The sequence below is a fragment of the Alligator mississippiensis genome, chromosome 1 (assembly GCF_030867095.1).
Source record: "Alligator mississippiensis isolate rAllMis1 chromosome 1, rAllMis1, whole genome shotgun sequence".
In the NCBI taxonomy this organism is placed as follows: Eukaryota; Metazoa; Chordata; order Crocodylia; family Alligatoridae; genus Alligator; species Alligator mississippiensis.
In genome coordinates, this window is record NC_081824.1 from 414,059,918 (window position 1) to 414,079,000 (window position 19,083).

Consider the following 19,083-nt stretch of genomic DNA (forward strand, 5'->3'; position numbering starts at 1 on the left):
GCATTCAATTCAGTGAGAGTTTAAAATTTCCTATCTTTTTGCTTCAGAACTTAAAACTATGTATATGGTAAGATCTCATTCTTATTTGACCTTCTCACCTGTCACCTTGACAATTCGGCCTTTGTGGGAACTCAGAACTAGCCTACAGAGGAAAGGAAGGAAGAAACGGACCTGTACCTTAGACATAAAACTAGGAATACAAAAACCTGAGTTTGAATTCTTGCCTCTGCTATAAGTTTACCGAATTAGGTTGAGTATTGCATTCTCTCTGAGCACTAATACTACCTCTGTTTCCTCGTGTGCAAAATGGGGATAAGATCTGCTTCCTTGGGGTATCATGAAGCTACACTAAATATTAGATATTCAGATGAAAGCTACAGTAAAAGGCAAAATATAATTAAATCTGTATTGCTAAAGCTGGAAGAAATAAGTCAAAATAATTTTAGGTACCTCTCCATAGAATTCAGTATTATAAAACTTGATTTGTAGATAAAATAGTACTACAAAGGTACCTTTCTACTACTATTTTCTCTACAAATCAGGTATTATAATGCTGAATTCTACAGAGATGGATAATTTTGAAACCTCCTTGTATGATTGCCACAACTATGGATACCTCCAAAATATTCCTTTTTGGAGTGAATTCAATACAGATAAAAGGTACAAAAACACCATCACAATTTCAGTCTCAATTAAAATGAAGCAAAGTTAGACTGTTGACTTAATACTTTACTTCCCAGCAGCATTTCTTTGAGAAATCTTGTTCCCAAATGCAAAAGGTTTTTAAAAGCCAATATGTCATAATTCAGAAATTCAGCTTTTAGATTTAACCTAAGTTTTTTTTTGTTATCATTGGAGAGATTCTGTTAAGATGAGCAGTGACCTCAAGTGGCGCACAGTGCCTCCTGAGACACAAGGGCTACACATGGTACACGGAGCCAGTCTGACCCAATGGTGCACGCCTTCGGGTAGGACCGGGCTGGCTTCTGCCACCACCTGGGACGCCCAGCACTGCAGGCAGGAGCCACACTTAATCGAGCTGAGCCAGCTCCTGCTTCTGTGTGCCCCATGCACCATCAGACTGGGCCAGCTCAATGGAGGCAGGAGCCAGCCCAGTCCAGTGGTGCACAGCTCCTACCTGCAGTTCTGGAAGCCCCGGGTGGTGGCAGGAGCCAGCCTGGTGCTGTTTGAATGCACGTGCCAGTGAGCTGGGCTGTCTCTGTACTCCACATGTAGCCCCTGGGTCTCAGCACCAGGAGTCTCTGCCTGCAGCAGGCCATGAGTGCATCAAGGGCCCACTGCTGGCTGCTGCTGCTGTCGGGGGGGGGGGCTGTGTGCCATGGTGGGGAGAGGAGCAGGCAGGGGATCTACCTGTCTCCTGCAGTCCCCCCTATGACCCCCCCACACACCCCCGCACAAACCCCATACCTCTTCTGCCCCCAAGCCCACATGCCCTTCACAAATCTCACCCTGCATGCCCAGCTACTAGATGGGATGGGACCTGCTGGTGGGAGCCGTGGCTACAGGGGCAACTGCCGCGCTGCAGCCCTGCCCTGTGCCCACATTGGTGGTGGAACATAAAGCCCCAGCCTGGGGCGGGGGAGGGGTTCCTGGTCCCAGGAACCACTTGTGAGGTGTCATGGGCTGGGGAGAGGGGTGGAGGTACCAGCAGGGATGAGTAATGGTCAGGGGGAATTGAGGTAGCAGCAGGGTCTGTGTGTATATGTGATGGGCCAGGGGTGGCAGCAGGGGTGTGTATGAGAGAGGTGGGGAATGGCAGTGTTTCCCAGCCCACATAGCAGACCATGTCTATAGTGCCTTCCCTGCCAAGCTCTGGACCACCAATAAAAAAATAAGCCTCACCTACCTACATACCCAAAGACAGTAATACAGCTAAGCGCAAACCCCCAACATACAACCCATGATCTCTCTCACATTCTCCTAAAACAGAAAGCCTGAGTGGTGACGAGACAGCTGTAATCCATTTTTGCTACTTAATTGGCATCCTTGGGTGCAGACACAGTGGAATGTATGGTGCTTGTCTCTCGGTGACAGTCCCAGCCTCAGCTTCGTCGCATTGGCAGCTCATGTTCAACAATGACTCCAAGATCCCTTTCTGCCACCGTGCTGACAAGAAGGGTGTTCCCCAGCCTATAGGTGTGTTGCTGGTTCCTTTTCCCTAGATGCAGTACCTTGCACTTGTCTGCATTGAATTCCATCCTATTCTCATCTGCACACCTCTGTAACCTATCTAGATCTAGCTGGATTCTGTCCCTCCCCTACAGCAGTTCCACCTTGCCCCACAACTTGGTGTCGTCTGCGAATTTGGACAGCGTGCATTCCACACCCAGATCCAGATCGCTGATAAAGATTTTGAACAGTACTGGCCCGAGGACTGAGCCCTGGGGGACTCCACTGCCCACGTCCCTCCACGTTGAAAACAACCCATCCACCACCACTCTCTGGGTGCAACCATCTAGCCAATTTGCAACTCATCTGACTGGGTAGGCATCAATGCCGCAGTCACCTAGTGTTTTTTTAAGAGATTATGGTGGGAAACCATGTCAAAGGCCTTCTTAAAGTCTAGGAAATTGACATCCACCCCAACACCCTCGTCCAGGGACTTTGTGACCTGATCATAAAAAGAAACCAGGTTAGTCAGGCAGGACCTGCCCTCAGTGAACCCATATTTGTTGCCCCTGAGCATAACCTCCCATGCTGGGCTCTTGCAGATGTGCTCCTTAATAATTTTCTCAAAGGTCTTCCCAAGGACTGAGGTAAGACTGACTGACTGGCCTATAATTGCTGGGGTCCTCATTTCTCCCCTTCTTGTAAATGGGGACCACATTGGCTCTTTTCCAATCCTCTGGTACCTGGCCAGTGCCCCATGAGCGCTCGTAGAGCCGTGCCAGGGGCCCCACTATGACCCCTGCAAATTCTCTCAGTACCCTCGGGTGAAGAGCATCTGGAACTACTGATTTCAACACGTTCAGCCCCTCCAAAAGTTCCCAAACTAGGTCGTCCCTGACCCTAGACATGGCAGTGCCTCCCCTGGATCCACCCACAGTTCTTAGTGGGGGAAATGTCCCGATCCCTGTTCAGGAATATGAAGGCAAAGAATTCGTTAAAGAGGTCAGTTTTTTTATTTGCCACAATCACCAGATTGCCAAGCCTATCCTGTAGGGGCCCCATGTTACCCGGTGCCGCCACCTTAGTCCCTGTGTATTTGAAAAATGACTTTTTATTATCCTTAATTCTGGTTGCTAGCCCTAGCTCCATCTCTGCCTTTGCCTTCCTAACAGCCTCCCTCCAGTCCTGAGCAATGGAGGTTTAATCCTTCTTGGTGATAGCCCCTTGCTTCCACTGTTTGTACGCCTCCTTTTTTGCCCTCAGGCATCCTTGGATGCCTTTGCCAAGCCATGGGGGCTTCTTAGCACTCCTCCCCGCCTTGGTGCACATTGGGACTGACTCCCTTTGAGCTTGGAGGATCGTCTCCTTGAGGAACAGCCACCTGTCTTGGACTCCCATCTTATTGAAGCTCTGAAACCCCAGTGTCTCTCCTAGTAACCTTCTTAGCTTACAGAAGTCGGCCCTCCTGAAGTCAAGGACCTCTGCCTTGCTGCTTGCTTTCACCACCCTGCGCTTGGTAGTAAATTCCAGCAGATGAAGATCATTGTCACCCAGGTGGTCGAATACCCGCAGACCCCTCACTAGGTCGTCACCTGTGGCAAGGACCAAGTCCAGCAAAGCATTTCTCCTGGTGGGACTATACACCTCCTGGGTTAGGTGGAGGTCTTGTATCCCAGCTAGGAACCTATGTGAGCGGTCGGACCTGGCTGACTGCTCCTCCCAGCAGATGTCTGGGTAGTTTAGGTCACCCATGACAACCACATCCCTTGACTTCACTCCCTCTGCGAGCTGACCTGAGAATTCCAGGTCCAGCTCGTCCCCCTGGTGAGGCAGTCTGTAGTAGGCACCCACTATCAAGTCTCTTTCCCCATGACCCCTTTGCATTCTTACCCAGAGCGCCTCATTTTAACCCTCCTCTGACCCCATTCTGATCATTGAAAACATGTGTTGCTCTTTGACGTATAGCGCTATTCCTCTCCCCACCCCTTCCCTGCTCTGTCTCACCTGTACAGTCTGTAGCCCTTGATGTCCACTGCCCAGTCATGGGTAGAATCCTACCAGGTTTCCATGAGCCCCACTAGGTCTGGGTTTTTGCTAGCTAGCAGGAGGGCGAGTTCCTCCTGCTTATTCCCCATGCTTTGAGCATGTGTGTAGAGGCATTTGAGGTGCCCGTGCCGCCCCCTTCCTGCCCTGGCCCCTGTTACTTACCTGGGTACTACCTGTGCACATCACCTGGCTTGACGGCAGTGTCCTCATGTTTCTCTGCATCCCCGTCCCCCAGCAAACCTAGTTTAAAGCTCACTGTACAAGATCAGCCAGCCTGAAAGAAAAACACGCTTACCTTTTGGGGAGAGATGAAGCCTGTCCTGCCCGAGCATGTTCTTTGTGCGGAAATGCGGGTCATGGTCCAAGAATAGATGTGGCTACAGAGACCCTGGATATTAAAATAATGGCCACAAAACTGTTTGACATTTTGATTGTCAGCCCTAGCCAGAAGTGTTCGTCCTATAAATTTGCCAGGGCATACCTATCTATCATTCAACCAACATCTAAATCAGTGAAGTGCTATTGTATGCTCCTGAGAAACCGTGATCACTTTTATTCTTATCCAAATCCATGGCCACTGGTAGTCACAGCAGTGCAGGAAAAGTAAATTGATGAAAGGTGTGCCTAATGACAGGGACCCCCCAAAGCTGGATCCCTGTGTGTGCCTATTTGTCAGTTCCATGCAACTCCTTGTAGCACAGTAGAATCTCCATTCATACTTCACTCCTTTTCAGCTAGAAGGGAGTGATCTCCTTTTATTAATGGCCAAATCTCTCCTACAACACTTCTTAAAGACATAGCATTCAGGATTTATCCAGTGCCCATTTCTAAAGTGGTCTCAGATTTCTATTTATTTTGGTTTTTTAACCAAAATTGGTCAAGTGATGTACCTTGTCTTCTCAAAACAATACTTGGCACTGCAAGAAAATAAGTTATGCACCATATATGTAGCAGGACTTTTATTTTTATATTGATAGGACCAAACTCCTCAGACTGCCAACCCATCTGTCTGTAGCTATAACTGGACATTCTAAAGCTTCAAGGCTAGTCTCGTTCTGTTGTAGTTGTGCCTAGGAATTCCAGGATGCTGCTAAAGTAATCGCTGCTGGGGCTGCAGTGAAAAAACCTAGAAATGAGAGCTGGTCCATTCAGGGCTGCTAATACCACAATGCTGATGATGCTGTGAACTCAAGAGCTAGGGACAGAAGTTACACACAAACTGGTTTAAGTGATCAGAAACTGGTTTAAACCTGTAACAGAACAGAAGTTCAGTGCATATAAACCAGTTTCAAAATGGCTGAAACTGAAACTGGTTTAAGATAAACCTGGCTCAATGTAGTATCAGACTTCAGGTCAAACTGGTTTATGGAACTTCTCTCCCAGGCTCCTTCCTGGTTTAAGTGAAATCACAGTCCCCCAGCATGCTCTGCAGCCCTGGACTGGGCTCTGTTGTCTGTGCCAGAGAGCAAGACTGGCCCCATCCCTCTACTCTCTAGCCAGAGCAAGGGTCAGGGGGCATGGCCAGATGCTACCCAGCATAGCCCCCTAACCTGAAGTGAGCAGGGAGGGGGTTTATTACCCGCTCCCTCCCCTCTCCTGCCAAGGGACCACAGCTGGGGTCTGCCAGCCTCAGCCACCTTCTCTGCCGCTTGCCCCGGCACAGGCTGAGCACCCCCTGACAGGGGCTGCTGTGCCCCAGCTAGGCAGACTTTGGCTGGGGTCCCCTGTGGGGAGAGGGGAGGGAGGAGGGAATAAACCCCCTCCTGCCCGCTTTGCCTTATGGGGCCATGCCAGCTAGCATCTGGCTGGGGAGTGCAAGCCTCTTCCTGGTGTGGGGGGGCTAAAAGGGGGCTGCTGCACTGTGGGCAGAAGTGGGGCAGGCAGAGCTGATGCAACCTGTGCGGAGCAGGTGGAGGCAGGGCTGGGAGGGGTGGCTACAGGGACTAAGGTGAATTTTGAGGTAGCCATAGCCCCCCAATTCCCCCTAACACCACTGCTGCTTAGCCCCCCATAGCCTCCCCTCCCAGCCCCGCTACCACCGCTGCTCACCCTGGCTCAGCCCCGCAGCCCAAACCCCAGCCCTGGCCTAGGGGGGGGCAGATGACAGGGCTGGGTCTCGGGCAGGGCCCTTCCCAGTCAGCTGCGGCTTGGGCTGGGGCCGTGGGAGCTGTGCACTTGGTTTGCTCCTGACACCCAGCTCCTGGCATATGGCTGCATTTCCAGAATCAAAAGTAAATGTCTATTCACTTGCAAATCAGTTCAATCTACACAGGTTAGATTAACCTGCAAAGATTGAATCAATTTAGACTCGGGCTTTTTGGATGTCTCTACTTAGCCAAGAAGCATTGTTTAGAGTGGAATTCACTGTAAAATCAGAGATTTGAATTTTTATCAAGAGATGATGGTGTGTTATGTGGCAACAGCTTTTAAAAGGCAAGTTGTTTCTCTGAACAGTAACAGAGTTGTACAACATACGACAGTGAAAGGGAGGATTTAAAAAAATGTAGGGGGTCCATATTCCTTAGTCTAAGTTCTTCCTTTAGTGCAGGGGTGGGCAATTATTTTGGGTGCAGGTCCGCTTACTGAGTTTTGGCAAGCCATCGAGGGCCATGTAACAGGCAGCCAGGGGCAAATAAATATTAATTTTTAAAATTTTTTAGGGGCCCTGCAGACCAGATCGAATGGCTTGACAGGCCGCATCCGGTCCACAGGCCGCATTTTGCCCACCCCTGCTTTAGTGTTTATATCATATATAAGCACTAAAACAAGGAGCCCAAATTTTAAAATGCTCAGTTTTCAGCTGTTCTTATTAGTTATCATTTAAATCTGGATAAAAATGTGATCTGTGATTCATTTGTAAAGTAAACCCGGGAACAAGGACCTTTTAGTTTCTTCTTCCTTTTTCCTATTTCAAGGTACAAAAAAGGTAGCCTGCATGGGTGTGTGTTCGCTTCAAGTGAGGGGAGTAGAGGTGGAAGGAATTATTACTTTGATTTTATAAAAAGACAAGAAAAAACTATTTAAGAGAGACAAGGCTTCAATTTCTATTTTGCCTGGTCCAGAATACTGTATGCCACTAAAAAACTGATAGGTTTATGGTATAATATAAGTACCAAGAGTGCAAAACCTTATCAATTATGAACCGATTTCAGTCAGACTTTTAAAAACAAATGTGTTTTTGTTAATATCTTACTATTAACTTACAGCAGAAGGCAGAGCAGTTTTCTGTAAAAATAAATAAATAAATAAATAAATAAAATAAAAAATAAAACATGCATCTTTGAACCAGTTAGCGTGAGGTCAGGCAGAAGGTAGAGTAGGCACTCATTAGTGGAGAGTAGTGCATTAACCACCTGTGTAGTTCTTACTTAACTGTTGAGTAAGGAGTTGGAAGGTAAGGTCTTTGCCTGTATCATAATACCACTGCTACTTTGACAGAAAACTGACCGAAATACTTCTCTAGTTTTTGGTCTTCTGGGGTGTTTTCCAGCAAAATGGCATATCAAGGTTTAATTTTACTCAAATATTTAATATTACTCAAATTAACAGATGGGGGGAGCATTTTTAATTTGTTTTTTTTTTTAATTTCCTGCCCTCTGTTACACCATAAAAGTAAAAAAAATCACAAATGTTAAGTTTTACTCCTTAGGAGTTAAAATTTTAATATGCATGGCATTAATAATTTGTATACATTAAAACATGTTGCACTGGGTGCACAGAGATGTCAGAACTAGACTGAACCAAGGATTTTGCCAAAGGACGAAATTGTGGAACACACTTATTCTGTTCCTTTTTCTGTTTTTAATCTTATTTAGCTTCTTTTAGTACACTAATTATGAAACTGTTTACATCACAAGAAGGTACACTTATAATTTCAATATAAAAGGCTGAAGAAGTTACAAGTTTCTGTTTTTGGTACAGTTTTCTGTTTGTTTCAGTTATCAAGCCATGTACAACTGATAGAAAAGCAGGCTGGCTGTAACATTAGGATGAGTAAACAAGTTTCCATAATTAAAAGTATACATATATTGTTTGGTACTGTACACCTGGTGTTTTGACTGTCATTATTTATAATGTTTTATGTATTAATAAAAGTACAAACATGCTTGTACTGTGAAAAAAGGAAATTGCACAATATTTCCCTTGTGCTGAAAACTGTTTGCCAAGCAGTTATGATTAATATTCAGATATTAGGAATTGCAGATATTTTTTATGAAACTTAGCATAATATTTTGATTAATGTCTAAGTTAAAGATCATAGTTGTTGTTGGACTATTTTAACATGGAAAAGTGGTTCTTTAAATTGTATCAGCAGTCTAGAAACAAATTATACAATTACTGCTTCACCCAGCTATTTCTTTAACCTTTGTTTTTTTCAGATTGTCTTATAAGCAGAGATCCTGATTTTCTCTGATTAAAAAAACCAAAACAATTTACAGATATAAAAAATATCCACATTTTCCCATGATTAAAATGAAACACCACTAATATATATTCTAATATAATAAAAGTGGTGGTACTTCTGGCTGTGTGTCTATCTGTCCATAATGTTCCAGGCCAACTGTGCATGTGCCACCCAGAGCCTACAGACAGACACACATATGGGCGGAGGTGGTCGGGGCCGGGCTGTGCTCCCCTCTGTAGGAAGTGATGCAGGGAGACACCCAGGGTGTGGGGTGGCCCACGCCACTATGCGGGGTGGGGATGTGGCTTGCAGCTGCAAGGGTAGGTGTGGCATGTGGCGTGCAGGGGAGGCATGGTATGTGGCTGCAGGGAGCCACATGGGGAGTGGATACAGGGAGCACAGGCAGTGCCCGCCACTGCAGCACAGGGCCGCAGGGTGGGGTGAGCTTGTGTGGCACCCTGTGGCAGCGCTGCACAAAGTGCCCACCGGCTGCAGCCACGGGGTGCGGCAAGGCAGCCATAGGGTGTCGTGTGGGGAGCAGGCACAGGTAGTGCCTGCCAGCTGCAACACATGACCACAGAGTAGGGTGCGACCCCACATGGCCCGCCACCCCTACATGTCCAGAAGCCACGCCGTCCTGCACAGGGAGTGCCTGCCAGCTGTGGCCACACAGGCTGCATGGTGGAGGGGGCATGGTGCATGACCGCATGGGTAGAACCTACCAGCTGCAACACAGTGGCTGCGCTCCCCGCACATACCCCCCCCCCCTGCAGTCCACACCCTCCTTTGCAGGAAGTATTGGGTGGCTGCAGCTGTGAGGTGTGGGGGCATGGTGCATGGCAGCAGGGTGCCACACAGGGTGTGGGGGGGGCGCAGGTAGGCAGCCACTCCAGTATGCAGCTGTGGGGCAGGACATAGCCATGGGGCAGGGCACACCGTCCTGTCCACTCCCCCTCACGCGTCACGACCCCACACACCCTGTGCCACACCACAGAGTCATGCTCCATCCTATGTGGCCACAGCCAGCATGTGCCCTCCCTGCCCTGACCACTCCCTGCACTGCAGCCATGCACCACCCGCTCCATGCAGCCAGAGGCTGCTGCCCACACCACACCCTGTGGCCGAGCACTGCCCCATGCAGCTGTGTGCCACTCCTCCCTGCACGCTCTGCGCCACATGCTGGGGCCACTCCCCACACCACACACGGACAGCCAGTGGGCACTGCCCACACCATCCCCCGCACTCTGCCCCACACACCCCAAGCCACATGCTGGGGGGGGACCACGGCCGGTGCCACATGGCTGGCAGGCATTTCTTGCGACCCTATACCATGGCTGCTCCCCATGCCACTCGCCACGCCCCCATGTGCCCTGCGTCACACCCTGGGGCCGCTCCCCATGCCACACAGGTGCAGTCATCAGGCCCTCCCCTCACCATGCCACGTTTCCCCGCATGCCCCGTGCCACACCCCAGGGCCACTGCCTGCACCACATGGCCGCAGCTGGTGGGCATTCCCTGCACTGTGGCTGCTCCTTGCACCACTCACCACAGTTGCGCACCACACCACTCCACACACCCTGTACAACACTCTGGAGCTATGCCCCATGGCAGGCAGCCAACAAGTTTTCACTGCGCCACGCCCGGTGATCGCACAGCACTGCCTTGCCACACACCAGAGCTGTTCCCCACACCATGCAGGCACAGCCAGTGGGTACTCCCTGTGTCACACCCTTCTGCAAACCCTGCACTACACCATGTGGCTGCAGCCGGCAGGCATTCCCCATGCCATGGCTGCTCCTCAAGCCACTCCTTGTGGTTATGCACCACGCCACCCTGCGCCACACCCCTGGGCCCCTCCCTGCACCATGCAACCAGCAAGCACTCCCCGTGGCATGCCCTCTGGCCACGCGGCACCCCCCGCAACGCAGCCATGTGCCATGCCCCCCTGCGCACCCTGCGCCACACCCCAGGGCCACTGCCTGCGCCACGTGGCTGCAGCTGGCAGTTGCTCCCCCCACTGTGGCCATTCCCTGCACCACACCCCGAGGCTGTGCGCCACACACACCCCCATATACTCTGACATGTAGCTGGCAAGTGCTCCCTGCACCATGGCCGCTCCCTGGGCCATGGCCAAGCACCATCCCCTGCACAGCCACCATGCCCCCCCCCCCCCCATGCACAGAGTGGCAGTAATGGGGGATGGAGCAGGGCATGACCCAGAGAAGAAGTGGAACCGGGGCATGACCCAGAGGGGTGGTGGGAGGAGGGGGGTGCAGGGCAGTACCTGTAATGGCAGCAGGGGAGCAGGGAGTGGGGCAGGACCCAAAGTGGCGGAGGGGGAGGGAGTGGGGCAGGACCTGAAGCGGTGACAGGATGGGGGGAGCGAGGCTGGACCCAAGGTAGCCGGGGGAGGCCATGGGGTTGGACATGGGTCTCTATCCCTGCCTCCCCCCCGCCTATCAGTCACGATGGGCATTTTTCTAGTATATATATAAAAACAAAACACCACATGTGTCTGTTTGTGTGTGTGTTTGTACATGTTTTGGGTTATTTTGTTATATGCGAAAATTGAGGATTTTTCTTTATCAGAGAAAACCAGGATCCCTGCTTATAGGAAGCATCTGTACTTAAGTCACGTATGTACTTATACGTTAACTTTAGCTCCTTTCTGTTTGGGAAGAAGACAGCAAGCAGTAAGAAGTGGAAAAGAATCTATGCATTAAGAAGGAAGCTGGCCTGTCAGGTGCACTAGGTTATGCAACATATTCCACTATAACCGTTTGAACAACTTTTTATTTTCAAGGTTATTCTGGTGCAAGTTAATCCAGGGGAAGCATTTACAATAAGAAGAGAAGATGGACAGTTTCAGTGCATTACAGGTAAAGCAAATCATATTTTATCTTGCTATTTTCTGATTTAATTTCTGAAGAAACAAAAGGCAAGGTATTGTTTCAGGGTGTAACTTTCTGGTATTAGAAAATGGAGAAAGAATTGTAGAAAGGAAATGGCTTATGAGCAGAAGATTGGCCCTGGTATTCGCATATGGCTCTCTTTAAATTTCACTATCATAACGAGTCTGATTTTTTTCCCTCTTTTGTGAAATTGTATTCTGAAGAGAAAATTGTTAAGTCCACAGTATAGATGAAAAAATGCCATAGCAACAATTTTGGTTTTGCTTATTACATGCAAAGCTAACATTAGAAATTAAATAAATAAATCAGCTTTAAGTTATTTATTCTCTGGAAACCAGTTTGACCATTATTTGCAGATAAAATATTAATCTTAAGGATTTTTAGTGATGAAGAAAATGATCTTTGAATTCTAATATAATAAAAGCCTTTGTCTGTCTGTCTGTAATGCTTTATTCGCACTCGGATCTGGTGTCTCGGCAGCCAATTACAATGCTGACTGAAACAACCAATCAGAGTGCTCCAAGAGTGTTCCAGACAGGAGGTGGTAGTGGCACAGTGGAGCGCCACCATGATGGTGGGGACAGAGGCACCCCCCCCTCCGGGTTCTGCTTCTTGGAGGAGGCGGCGGCACAGGGTGCTGGCCGATGGGGATGGAGGGAACAGTGGGGCAATCTTCCCCCCCCCCCCCCCCCCCCCCCCCCCCACTCCTAGGAGGCGATGGCACGGGGTTGTGGGTGGCAGTGCTCTGTCCCTGCCTGACCCCCCGTCATTCCTGACAGGCAGTTTGTTAGTAAATAAATAAAAATCGTCCATTCCATTTGAAGAGACTACAAGAAGTTAAGTTTCCCATTCCCAGCGGAACCACAGGTCACAATAGGCTGTGACTATGTAGGCATACATTTCTTAAAACATCTGCATTTCTGGTATTAAAATGGCACCTGTCATCCTGGTCTCTCTGTGTTTTTCAATGCAAGTATAGTACTGTACTGCTATAAACGTTGGTACCAAAGAGATATTAGTCTAAAATGTGTATATGTTCTTAGCATTTGCTCTTTACCATTCAAGCACAACTATTATCATATAAGGAACATTGTCTTTACAAATGACCTAGTCTCAAACCTTCATAGTAGCGTGTTCAAGTTTGGGAAACAGTAAATTCGAGAAACAAAGTCAGATTCTGACTTCCTATACCAAGCATTGTGATGTCCACTCCATATTCCTTAGTTTAAGTTCTTCCTCAAGCATAACAAGAACACATTGATCACATATGGTACGCTGCAATGTAGACAAATGTTTGATTTTGTTTGCCGCAGTTTTTTTTAAATTCACATTAATACTTTTGAATTATGTTTGCATAAATTTATAAAATCTACAGATACTTGAATTATGTATATATGAAGGTGGGGAAAAGTGTTTTCCATAGTTAAGGGGATTAGAACAAGACCAACAGTAAGAGTAATAAGATAATTACAGCAGAAGTCATGGAATGAAATTTAGGGGAGGAAAAATGAGGCTGGGTGGCAGGGGAAAACTTGCCACAGGGTCTGCAACTGTAGGGCAGTCTCATTCATATTTCCTCTGGCCCAGGCTCATGCTGTTTAGACCACAGCAGCATCAAGAAACTTACTGGTACTCTCTACCTTTAGTCTTTTATCTTCAGTTAAGTGCCACATGGGAGCCTACAATACAGTGTGATTCTCAGCAGCATGCACAATCTTTAACAAAAAATTGATAAACAGTTTTGGGGCCAGAACCCAGGGCTCCTCTCACATCTGAGGTGAGCACCTCTTATCACAGGATTATAGTCATGCTCCCTCTTGCTTGCTTGCCTGGTCCCATGATTTTTGCACTTTTGTTTGCCCAGTGGGCCAGTTTCAACAGGCAGGGTGAGGGGCCTCCATCCTAATAGTACCTGTAGCCTCATGGTTAGAGCAGCCTCTTGAGACATGGAAGATATAGGTTTAAGTCCTTCAGGCTGAAGTCCTACAACTGTACTTCCTGGATCAGCAGTTGCAAAATTGTGGTCCTCAAGACCATGTTAAATCTTAAAGAGACAGAGCTGACAGATGGTACTAGGAAGCAGGACTAGGGCCAGAGGAGAAAAGTTCAAAAAGACAATCTGGTGGAAAAAGTAAAAGAGGTGATTGGTCACAGGAGATGAGAAAAGGGGCAGCTAACCATAGAAGAGCTTAACCACAGGACAGCTATTGTCAAGGGGTGTCAGCTCCAACAGAAACATTTTGGGCTTTTCAGTCTAGTAAGGAATTAGTAAACTAAAGGAATTTAAGAGGAGTTTTTATGTGCCCTTGTTGTGAAGAAGTCTAACACCATACTGGGCTGCATAAGTGGGAGCACTGTTAGCAGATTAAGTGAAGTTGATTATTCCCCTCCATTCGGCACTGAGACCACATCTGGAGTATTTTGTCCTGTTTTGTGCCCCACACTTCAGAACGGATGTAGACAAATTAGAGAGAGTCCACCGGAGGGCAATGAAAATGGTTAGGGGGCTGAGGCACATGGCTTAGGGAGGAGAGACTGAGGGAACTGGGCTTATTTAGTCTGGAGAAAAGAAGACTGACGGGGGATTTAATAACTGCCTTCAACTACGTAAAGGTGGTTACAAAGAGGATGAAGCTAGATGGTTCTCAGTGATGGCAGATAACAGAACAAGGAGCAATGGTCACAAGTTGCAGCAAGGGAAGTTTAGGTTAGATATTAGGAAAAACTTTCTCACTAGGAGGGTAGTAAAGCACTAGAATAAACTACCCTGTGAGGTTGTGGAATCTCCATCACAGGAGATTTTTAAGACCCGTCTCAACAAAGCCTTGCTGGAATGATCCTGCTTTGAGCTGGGGGGTTGGGCTAGATGACCTCCCAAGGTCCCTTTCAACCCTAATTTTGTATGATTCTGTGATTCTATAAGTACCTTACAGAAATGGGCCAAGGGCCATCATAAAAACATAATGGCCTGATATTTCAAACCTGCTGGGCATTTGACTGAGAATAAATTTAGCCCTGTACAGAAGGCCAAAATAGGGCTTATGAGCACTTAGGTCTCACTTAGGCCCTACACTGAGGGAGTGAAAAACACAACTTTTTTGCTGGACTCAGCCTAGGGCTGAATTTCCCCTTTTCCCTGAAGGAACTTTCTCACAACGTTTTCGGTTAAAAGTTTGATCACGGTACATGGGGGTCCATGAGAAATTTTGAAAATTGACAGTAGCCTTTTGGCCCAAAGTATCTGGGAACAACTGCACAATGTTATACCAGCAGCAAAGTGAACCAGTCATATACAAAGCGATGATTTAGGAGCCTAAGTTTAAGTAAAAATTTCAGTCTGTGAAATGATGGAGGAGTGGCTTTTTGGATAGTTCCCTGTCTTCAGTATTCTTAGTGGTGATTAACTCAATCCAAAGTATTTATTTCTCACTTTTAAATACAAGGAATTTAGGCTCCCAACTTGGACTTGTGAATCCCACTTCTAGAGCCAGCACATTTTAATTTTTAATTGCTGTCATGCTCAGTACCATCAGGCCCAACTCCCTTTTTTGGACCCCGGCCTTAGATACTGTTGTTCATCACTAAATATTCTTGAATAATGAAAAAGTTCTTTGAGATTAAATCAGTGAACCAAGGGAAACTGCTTCAAAATCACTCTTCAGTTCTCTACAAATAATATTGTTGTCTTGGAGAAATGGTAACTGTTTCAGCAGTCACTGATGATTAAGGTGACCTATGAACAGCCTGAAATACCCAGCCTGGAAATCACCAGTTAAGGGACTACACACATCTTCACCAAGAACTTGGTTTGCCTATTGCATGTTATATATATGTAATTGGATATAGGTTTTGCAGGTCAACTATACAGTCTAACTCAGTCCTAAAAGTTAGATTCTTTATACCACCCTGAGACATCACAAGTACATGGACTCTTACATATTGAGAGGAGAAGGAGAGACTGCACTTACCTGTTAATTTCTCTGCTTTAAGATCTTTTATGCAAATCCAGACTACCCCTTCCCTGGAATAATTTGCAAAATACCTTTGTTAAGACTAACTTTAGTTTTGTAATTATAGCTAAACATCTATTTTGTTAGTAATGCTTTTAAAACTACAGTTGAATTCTGGGGGTTAACAAAGCTTTTATGTGCTATCAAAAATCTTAGCTATTCTGGCTTCATCAGCTGGCTGGGGTGAAATTATACCCTAACTGAAACTCTCTGGATTACTAAAGAAGATCTCAACTGATGTAAATTAATCATTTTTCCCCATCTACTAAAAAAGCCTGTGGTTCTGTTGAATGTTTTGAAATTTTAGTACTGTGTGCCAGAATAGTTGTATAATCAGAACTATATTGAGGATTCTTAGAAGACCTTAAGGAAAATGTGAGCCTCTTCAGAAATCCATGTTTGTTGCACTGTAATTTTTTGCTTCCCTTTTGAACCACAAATCAGTCAGCCTTGAAACTGACAGCTTGTGGAGTTTATTTGAAACATACCAGGGTAGAAATTATTTCACAGTACTTGAGGGGAAGATAGAATATTCTGTCATTGAGGTAAAAGTGAATAAAACGTAATGAATATAAAAGTAAGTTTTCATTCTTTCAGTACAAGGTACTAAGCAAATCATTGTAACAACTCACATTTTTGTATTGTAACTTTAAATTATTTGTTGACTTGGTAAAAAAAATGAACAAACACTTTTTATACAAGGTGTAACTTTAAAATAGAGATTTTTTTTTAGATGGATGACAATTTCACACCTTTCTTGTATAAATATATCTACAACATGTCACAACTGTAACAGTGATTATCATCCTTGTCAGCTCTCACAGTTTCACCTCTCCTGCTTTCTGGATAGACTCTTCTCTGTTGTGCAGACTCTTAGATACAGCTGCTAAATCCTCTACATCACTCTAGGCTCTGAGTTCAGGTAGCAAATGGTCACTGTTACTAGCTCTCAAGCACACCCCCCAATATAGTCAGATATCCTTCTTGGGCAGTCTAGCTGCCTACCCCCCTGAACCAGTGTCATAATCTCCCCTAGCCCTGAGCTGCTTAGATATGACTCTCTGACTCCCCCTGACTATGGAAACTTAGATTTCCTAGTTACAGTCTTCAAAACAAAGTCACAGGAAAGTCAGGAACACAGGGTAACCAAAGGAATTTCTAATCCACAAACATTGAGCCCTTGCAAAAAGCACTAGTTATGGATTAACGGAAAGCTGCTAACTCCTGAATTCAGTCCCCTGGTCTGATTCTGCCAACCTTATGAAACATGGGTTTGGTTCAAGACTTTGCCACAGTCTTTCTGCCTGGCTTGGTCATTTTGTTTCGGGCATTGTTTGGTTTCCCTTCCTCAGAGAAGTAAGTATTTTTAAAATTGACTTTGGCTTGTTTCCCCATGGCTGCTACAATGTGGTAGAAAGTCAATGGCCCTGCTGAAAGAAAATCCCTTGTGCTTGTATGGAAGTCATTTAGTGTTGATAGCACTTGATTCCTCTATCACAGTTTTAAAACACTGGCCTGTCCAGTAAGTATCAGGCCTCTGATACAAAAGAGATGATTTAATCCAAGATTAGCCAGCTGGCAGCTTGGGTATCACAAATGGCGCAGGCAACCTGTGTATGTGGCATATAACAGATCAGGAAGGGGACAGCCAGCACAGTGGTAGATGGGATAGAAAGCAGAAAACAAATCAAATCATGCAGCAAGCACAGGGAAGGAGGCAGAAAGTAGAGCAGCAAATTGGGCAGGGGAAGGAGATCAGAGTGGCACTTGGAGTGGGCACAGGGGTTAATTTGTGGCACTCCTGCCAGAAAGGTTGACCCTCACTGTTCTAATCCAGATTACAATCACAAAAGGTGTTTACAAAACAAAATATAGAATTAATAATGTCATCCAAATCTTTCACAGCTGTGATATGTGATTGGTAAGCTCTGGAAGGTCAGCTCTGATACAGTCAGCTCTAGAAGGGGTTCTCTACTCTGTGTGGATTTGGAGTTAATTTTTGTGAAATGCTTTGGAAAAAGGAGGCTATATATCAATAAAATAAAGGCATATATCAATAAAATGCATGTATCCACATATGTCCTATATTTGAAGATATTATCCGTATGACAACTAATGAAATAAATATTATGGCCACGTCCAAATGAGCATGGTCGTGTGGTATGTGGCATTGCAGACCTGTCTGCAGTGCCACAGACCGCATATTCAGGCATTTCCTGTGCTTCTACCTTCCACTGCAGAGGTGGGGGTTTGACCCCAGGAGATCCCAGGGTCAAAAAAACCTGCATGGAAAAAAGTGAGACAGCACACATGGCTGCAGTGCACGCTGCCCAAAACGAGTCTGACCCACCTGCTGGCCGGGCTCCAAGCTGCAGGAATGCCATGGTTGCAGCTTCCCCAACCCCCCAGGTAAAGCTGGTAAAGCTGCTGGGGTCAGCACAGTTTCCTTGGGACAAGTAGCAGGAGCCGTTGCTTCTTGTCCCCAGGGAACCAAATGTCCATGCATGTCTAGATGCAGCCTGTGTGTCCAGGTGACTTATCAAAAGCTTATTATGCTGTCTGAAGTCTGTCTTCCTGAGATTTATTCTAATATTGCAAATCCAATCAACAAGAAATTGTTAAGTGTTGTCCAAGAAATTGTTAAGTGTTGTCCAAATACTTTTTTCCATGATTCCTTTATACTAAAATTGCCTTTCCTAAAATATTTCCCTATTTCCTTTTTTCCAAATCTTCCTCAGATTGGAAGCCCTTTGGTCTAGCTGCTTTGTTTACTTCACTTTTTCTTTTGTAGTTTTTTGACACATTACAAAGAATAACAATCAGGGATCCTGGTTTTCTCTGATTTAAAAAAATCCCCAATTTTCAGTTAAAAAAAAAGTAACCCCAAATCCACATTTTTCCATAATTTAAATGAAACACCACTAAATAGAGAGAGTGCATTACACTGTAATGCACTGTATACAGTAAAATATCCTCTATCCAGCATTTAACCAACCGGAAATTTCATTAACCAGAATTTCTGGCCAGACGCTGGGGGGAGGAGGGAAGGTCACATGCAGCCGCCACCACCCACCACCCTGTGCTGCCACCGCCACCCCCAACCCTGCACACCCTCCCTCCTGCTCCACGTTATCTGAAACCCCCTGCCAAGGATTTTCAGATAACCAGAATTTTTCCATAACCAGCAATCCCCTTACCCCAGGGATGCTGGATAACAGAGATTTTACTCTGTGTGTGTGTGTGTAGTGGTGTTTCATTTAAATCATGGAAAAATGTGAATTTGGGGTTACTTTTTTAACTGAAAATTAGGGATTTTTTTTAAATCAGAGAAAACCAGGTTCCCTGATAATAAGATAAAAAGACCTGAGGAAAGACCTAAGTGCTCAGTGTTGAATATCTCAGGGAGGCTGCTTTTAATAAAGAGATAGATGTTTGAGCACTTCTATCTTTTCAAGCATTTCACCAGATATAGGGTGGGTTTCCAGTATTTATTGTCATCACTACTTGTCTCTGGGGAGTTAAGTTCTGTAAATGGAAAGCATTTGCCCTATGTAAAAGAAAAAAGTGGCTAGAGAAGATA

The 19,083-nt window shown here is 46.1% G+C and overlaps 1 protein-coding gene across 5 annotated transcripts in view; it reads left to right on the forward strand.

Annotated features, from left to right (window-relative positions):
• Positions 1-19,083, forward strand: part of FNDC3A (fibronectin type III domain containing 3A) — a 230,249-nt gene that overhangs the window by 87,029 nt on the left and 124,137 nt on the right. For all 5 annotated transcript variants that reach the window (XM_059729433.1, XM_014608361.3, XM_059729476.1 and 2 more), the window contains one exon: positions 11,385-11,460. In XM_059729433.1, the coding sequence (XP_059585416.1) occupies positions 11,385-11,460 (76 nt within the window). The remainder of the gene's footprint in view (positions 1-11,384; positions 11,461-19,083) is intronic.